The sequence below is a fragment of the Rutilus rutilus genome (genome assembly GCF_951802725.1).
Source record: "Rutilus rutilus genome assembly, chromosome: 24".
NCBI classification, from domain to species: domain Eukaryota; kingdom Metazoa; phylum Chordata; class Actinopteri; order Cypriniformes; family Leuciscidae; genus Rutilus; species Rutilus rutilus.
This window is the reverse complement of record NC_140228.1, coordinates 30,074,518-30,080,517: the sequence shown is the minus strand read 5'-3', so window position 1 is coordinate 30,080,517 and position 6,000 is coordinate 30,074,518. Positions and strand designations below refer to the sequence as shown.

Here is a 6,000-nt window from a genome sequence, read left to right as displayed (position 1 = left end):
CATAATAAAGAAATGCGAACACACTCCTCAATACTTGTTACACAATGACGGTATGAATGTGTCATTTTGAGTAGAAAATGAATCCAGATGTCACAAAATAGCAAGTTAGTAATCCTTACAACAAAGTCAATGATAAATCAGTGTAAATACAGCTGGAAAACAGTGAAGAATCAACCTCATTAATTATTCATGCCCCAGTGCATGATGGGAACACCAGTATCCAAAAAGTTGAGTTGGTTTTATGCTTGAATTGAGTACTTGTATAGAATTAACTTTCTTGTGTGTTTTTGTTTTTGCCTGAACTCTTTCATGTAGAAATTACATTAGTTTGTTTCTGTAGCATTTACAGTATTTCACCACAGAATCACTTTTATCAGTGTAGAAACATGTATATTCGTCATAAAATGTTTTTGAAATGTTATGTTTAAATATGCAAATGATGTATTATCTAATTAAATATGCATACATTTGCATAGATTTCCAGAACACAAATGTGAACATTGCATGATGCCACTGTATGATTTTAGTATCACTGAGATACATTTATAGGTTTTATTAATATTTTTAATTGGTTTCTATTTTTCTATTTTACATGTTATATAGAATATCTTTTTTGCAGGTTTAACCACATATTTTAACAGTGACCATAGCTGTAAAGTACAGAATAATTCAAGTATAAAGTGTTGGTCTTGTTGTGCTAACACACACACACAGTGAAGCAGACTGGTCTGATGTCCTTCTGCTGGTGTGTGACTGGTCAGACCGCTGAGGGAACCGAGACTTTACACTGTCATGATGACTCAGTTTCAGTCTGGGAAGATCCGGTGTAACTTCACACGGGCACATTAATAGAAGATTCGTTCAGTTATCTGGTCTTTAATAATGCTCTTAAAATGTTATATTTATACATCATTCATCTATGTCTAACGTGTGTGTGTGTTTGTTTGTGCGCGCGTGTGTGCGTGTGTGTGTGTGTGTGTTTGTTTGTGCGCGCGTGTGTGCGTGTGTGTGTGTGTGTGTGTTTGTATACAATAGCGAAGATTAAAAAGCCTTTGGTTAACAGAAAATACATTTATTGTTCTTTGTACTGTATTGATACTACAATTGTACTAAAACATATATTTGGTGATGATGATGAAAGAGGGAGGAGATTTAGTTTGAATTAGAAATGAATGTATGAAATCCAAATTTTATAATATATATATAGATATAGATATACAGCTGTGACGTGGTTAATCTGGTTAATTTCTTTTCTTTATTTTCTTTTTTTGGCTAGTAGAAGCTGTGAATGTCCAATAAATTAAACATTTAGTAGCCAAATTGGCCGGTGAATGAAGAAGAGAACCCGTGTGACTGTGAAGTAAACGTGTCCCGTGTCCCCGTGTCCCCCAGGTCTGCCGCTGCTGGTGCAGAGGACGATCGCGCGCACCATCATCCTGCAGGAGAGCATCGGGAAGGGCCGGTTCGGGGAGGTGTGGCGGGGCAAGTGGAGGGGCGAGGAGGTGGCCGTGAAGATCTTCTCCTCCAGGGAGGAGCGCTCCTGGTTCCGGGAGGCCGAGATCTACCAGACCGTCATGCTGCGCCACGAGAACATACTGGGCTTCATCGCCGCAGACAACAAGGGTCAGGGAGCGCTGCTGCATGCTGGGATGTGGTGGTGATGGCACTGGTGCATGTGTGTGTGTGTGTGCGTTTGTGTGTGAGTGTGTGTGTGTTTGTGTGTGAGTGTGTGTGTGTGTCTACTGTCTTCCAGGCTGGGATGTGTGGATGACACTGATGCATGCTGGGATGAGTGGATGGCACTGATGCATGCTGGGATGTGTGGATGCCTCCTGTGTTTGCTGATGTAATCTGTGTTTTCTCCGGTCAGATAACGGCACCTGGACGCAGCTGTGGCTGGTGTCGGACTACCATGAGCACGGCTCGCTGTTCGACTACCTGAACCGCTACACAGTGACAGTGGAGGGCATGATCAAGCTGTCTCTGTCCACCGCCAGCGGCCTGGCACACCTGCACATGGAGATCGTGGGCACGCAAGGTACCTGTGCTCACCTGTGTTCACCTGTGCATGTTAATGTGTTAAATCAGACTAGCAACATTAAAACATGATATCAATGTCCTAAACCATGTTAGCAATACGTTAAATCAGGCTAGCAACATGTTAAAACATGTTAGCATTAGCAATGTGTTAAATCAGGCTAGCAACATTTTAAAATGTTAACAACGCGTTAAATCAGGCTAGCAACGTTTAAACATGATATCAATCTGCTAAACCATGTTATAAACATGTTAACACGTTAAATCAGGCTAGAAACATGTTAAAACATGTTAGCAACACGTTAAATCAGGCTAGAAACATGTTAAAACGTTAGCAACACGTTAAATCAGGCTAGAAACATGTTAAAACGTTAGCAACACGTTAAATCAGGCTAGCAACGTTTAAACATGATATCAATCTGCTAAACCATGTTATAAACATGTTAACACGTTAAATCAGGCTAGAAACATGTTAAAACATGTTAGCAACACGTTAAATCAGGCTAGCAACATGTTAAAACATGGTAGCAACACGTTAAATCAGGCTAGCAACATGTTAAAACATGTTAGCAACACGTTAAATCAGGCTAGCAACATGTTAGAATATGTTAACAGCATTTTATTGACTTGGAGTAAAATCTTCCGGCTTCAAACTTTTAAAAGTCTTTTCAAACTTTCAGCTAACATCAGACTTTCCTCGTCTAGTTCTGTTGTAAGGAATGAATGGATATCAGCCGCTGACAGAAACACTGAGCTGGTGGAGGAATGAAGCGGGAGCGTTTCGAGAGATCTGAGTGTGACTCCATCAGCCCTTCAGCTCATCGAGACTCCAGTGGCTCCAGCGAGCTGCTATTCATTTCCATTACATATAAAAATAGTGCTTTGAGTAAACGTCTGCCTCTTGAAGTCCAGGATCGCAGCGTTTCTGCTCGCGGACGTCCTCGTCACAGTGGAGAGTAGCTGATGGGGTTTTGCGAGTTGTTTGTTGTTAAGGCCAGCTTCATTCACCGGCGTGGCAGCTTTATTACACTGGTATAATTGAGACATAATGCTCCGTTAAATGAGACTCTATTAGAGAGTCACAGGCAAGCTCTTGGAGATCAGCTCTATTATACCATTACAGCTGTAAACAAGCTCTCATTTGTTATAAGCCAATGAATTATATATTCATTTTCAAACCCTGACCATAAGTAATATTCAGCTCATGTTCTGCATACTGTGGTAATGCTGAAGTGTCAAACAACAGGGTATTACCGTGTTGAAAAGTTACAGAATTGTACGTTTATTGTTATGAAAAATGCACAAAAATACCATTTTCAATTTTTATATGAAATCTATATTTTCAAAAACACGTTTTACTCTAAAACCACAAATCTAAACAAGTTGTGTTCCAAATTTGAGAACATCTATCACAAAAAAAAGAGCTTTCAGTGAGACTCTGTTTGGCTGCAGTTCCAAACGCTTCCACTGGAGGAAATTCGTCCAATGCGTCATTTCTGATCGCGAGGAGCACAAGCGTGACTGTTGTTTCCAGGACCATTTCACCTGTTCGAATCAGGTCCATGATTTTTGTTTCTTCACAAAGCAAGTGCCAAAGCAGGGGTCGTTCACTTCTGACCTCAGAGCCCCAGGGGTCGTTCACTTCTGACCTCAGAGCCCCAGGGGCCGTTCACCTCTGACCTCAGAGCCCCAGGGGCCATTCACCTCTGACGTCAGAGCCCCAGGGCTCGTTCACCTCTGACCTCAGAGCCCCAGGGGTCGTTCACTTCTGACCTCAGAGCCCCAGGGGCCGTTCACCTCTGACCTCAGAGCCCCAGGGGCCGTTCACCTCTGACGTCAGAGCCCCAGGGGTCGTTCACTTCTGACCTCAGAGCCCCAGGGGTCGTTCACCTCTGACCTCAGAGCCCCAGGGGCCGTTCACCTCTGACCTCAGAGCCCCAGGGGCCGTTCACCTCTGACGTCAGAGCCCCAGGGGTCGTTCACTTCTGACCTCAGAGCCCCAGGGGTCGTTCACCTCTGACCTCAGAGCCCCAGGGGCCGTTCACCTCTGACGTCAGAGCCCCAGGGGTCGTTCACTTCTGACCTCAGAGCCCCAGGGGTCGTTCACCTCTGACCTCAGAGCCCCAGGGGTCGTTCACTTCTGACGTCAGAGCCCCAGGGGTCGTTCACTTCTGACCTCAGAGCCCCAGGGGTCGTTCACTTCTGACCTCAGAGCATCACTCAGTGGACAACAATATCAGTGTCAAAAAACTGTCATAAAAAGGAAGCTTGGGAGCACAGACTTAAGTTTGGTCTCATTTTAAAGAAGACCCGTGGCAGATTATTGCTGAAGTAAAACAATAATAATAAGTAAATCCAAAATAAAGTTATATAGGTTTAAGTTTATGAAAATGATTTATGAACATTATTTTATATAAAATATATATTTTATGAAACAAGTTGAACTCTAAAACGGCTAGAAAATCAAAGCCATAAATCTAAATAAGTTGTGTTTCAAATGTGAGGTTGATATCTCAGAAAATGAGCTTTCGGTGAGATTTAGTGTGGGCGCAGTGACAGATTCTCCCCACTGGGTGCAGCAAAACTCGCTGGACACACACAGGCTTGATTTGTCTTTTGCAGTTGAGTTTCTCTCTCCCAATAGTACAAGCACACACATGCACACACACACTTTTTTTTTTTTATAACACACATACAAACCACACTCAGACATCCATACCAACACACACACACAATTACCGTTGCATAATTTATCCAGTTGGCTCTATAATATGCCGAAGCAGAAAACAGGAATAAAGCGAGTTTTTGCTTTATAGACCAAACCTGAAAAAATGGCACTATCTGATAAAAAGTAGTAAAAATGTAAATTGTGAAGCCTTGCCAACAGAATGAAAGCCTTCTAACAAATAATGCATAATATTATAGTTAAACTGCCCTGGGATTGAAAATAGCAGTTTTCATGTGTTTCAATGGGGACATTTGAGGAGAGGAACTATTGGTGTGTTTCTAGTGCAAAATAGATTTTTTAAAGGAAATGGCGGTGAAATAGTACAATTACAATAAAAATGCACACCTGTGCCAAATGTTATGCAGTTAGCATTAACACAGACAAAGTGATCAACAGAACTAAACTGAAAAAGACAAAAATGTCAAATTCCGTCATCATCTGAAACACAGATAAAGACGCGTGACGAGAGAACGGGCCTGAGCTTGGGTTGATCTGATCTAGATGTGTTCCTAGACTTCATCTGGGGATTAAATCTGTTCGTCACATAAAGCAGTCGTGGCTCTTCCGGAGACTCGGACTGAACCGCTCCAAAGTTGTGCTTTGATAAAAATCTCTCAGATTTGATTAAAGTTCTCTCACTTGTGAAGGATGGCACTCTTCTCCTCAGCCTGTAATCTGGTGTTCCTGCGTTTGCTTCCAGGAAAGCCTGCTATCGCCCACCGGGATCTGAAGTCCAAGAACATCCTGGTGAAGAAGAACGGCACGTGTTGCATCGCAGACCTGGGATTGGCCGTCCGCCACGACTCCGCCACCGACACCATCGACATCGCGCCCAATCACAGAGTGGGAACCAAGCGGTGCGTTCTCCCATCACTCTTTCTCTCTTCGGCTCATTGTCTACCCACAATGCATTCAAAACCCAAGCAGTGAGATGAAGAAACACCAGTCAAAAGTTTGGGATCGGTACGATTGTTAATGTGTCTGAGAGTCTCTTCTGCTCAAAGCTGCGTTTACTTGATCATAAATACAGTAAAAACAGTGAAATATTATTATAATGTAAATCAGCTGTTCTCTATGTGAATATACAGTAAAGTGTCATTTATTCCTGTGATTAAAGCTTTATATTCATCAAATAATCCCGAAATAAAAATCTAAATAACTGTTTTCTACACTGATAATAATCATAAATGTTTCTTGATCATCAAATCCTCATATTAGAGTGATGTGTGAAGGAT

The 6,000-nt window shown here is 42.2% G+C and overlaps 1 protein-coding gene across 1 annotated transcript in view; it reads left to right on the top strand.

Moving 5' to 3' along the window:
- Nucleotides 1-6,000, top strand: part of tgfbr1b (transforming growth factor, beta receptor 1 b) — a 70,949-nt gene that overhangs the window by 51,221 nt on the left and 13,728 nt on the right. The window contains exons 4-6 of the mRNA XM_084398576.1: nucleotides 1,393-1,623; nucleotides 1,871-2,038; nucleotides 5,466-5,622. Coding sequence (XP_084254702.1) covers nucleotides 1,393-1,623; nucleotides 1,871-2,038; nucleotides 5,466-5,622 — 556 coding nt within the window. The remainder of the gene's footprint in view (nucleotides 1-1,392; nucleotides 1,624-1,870; nucleotides 2,039-5,465; nucleotides 5,623-6,000) is intronic.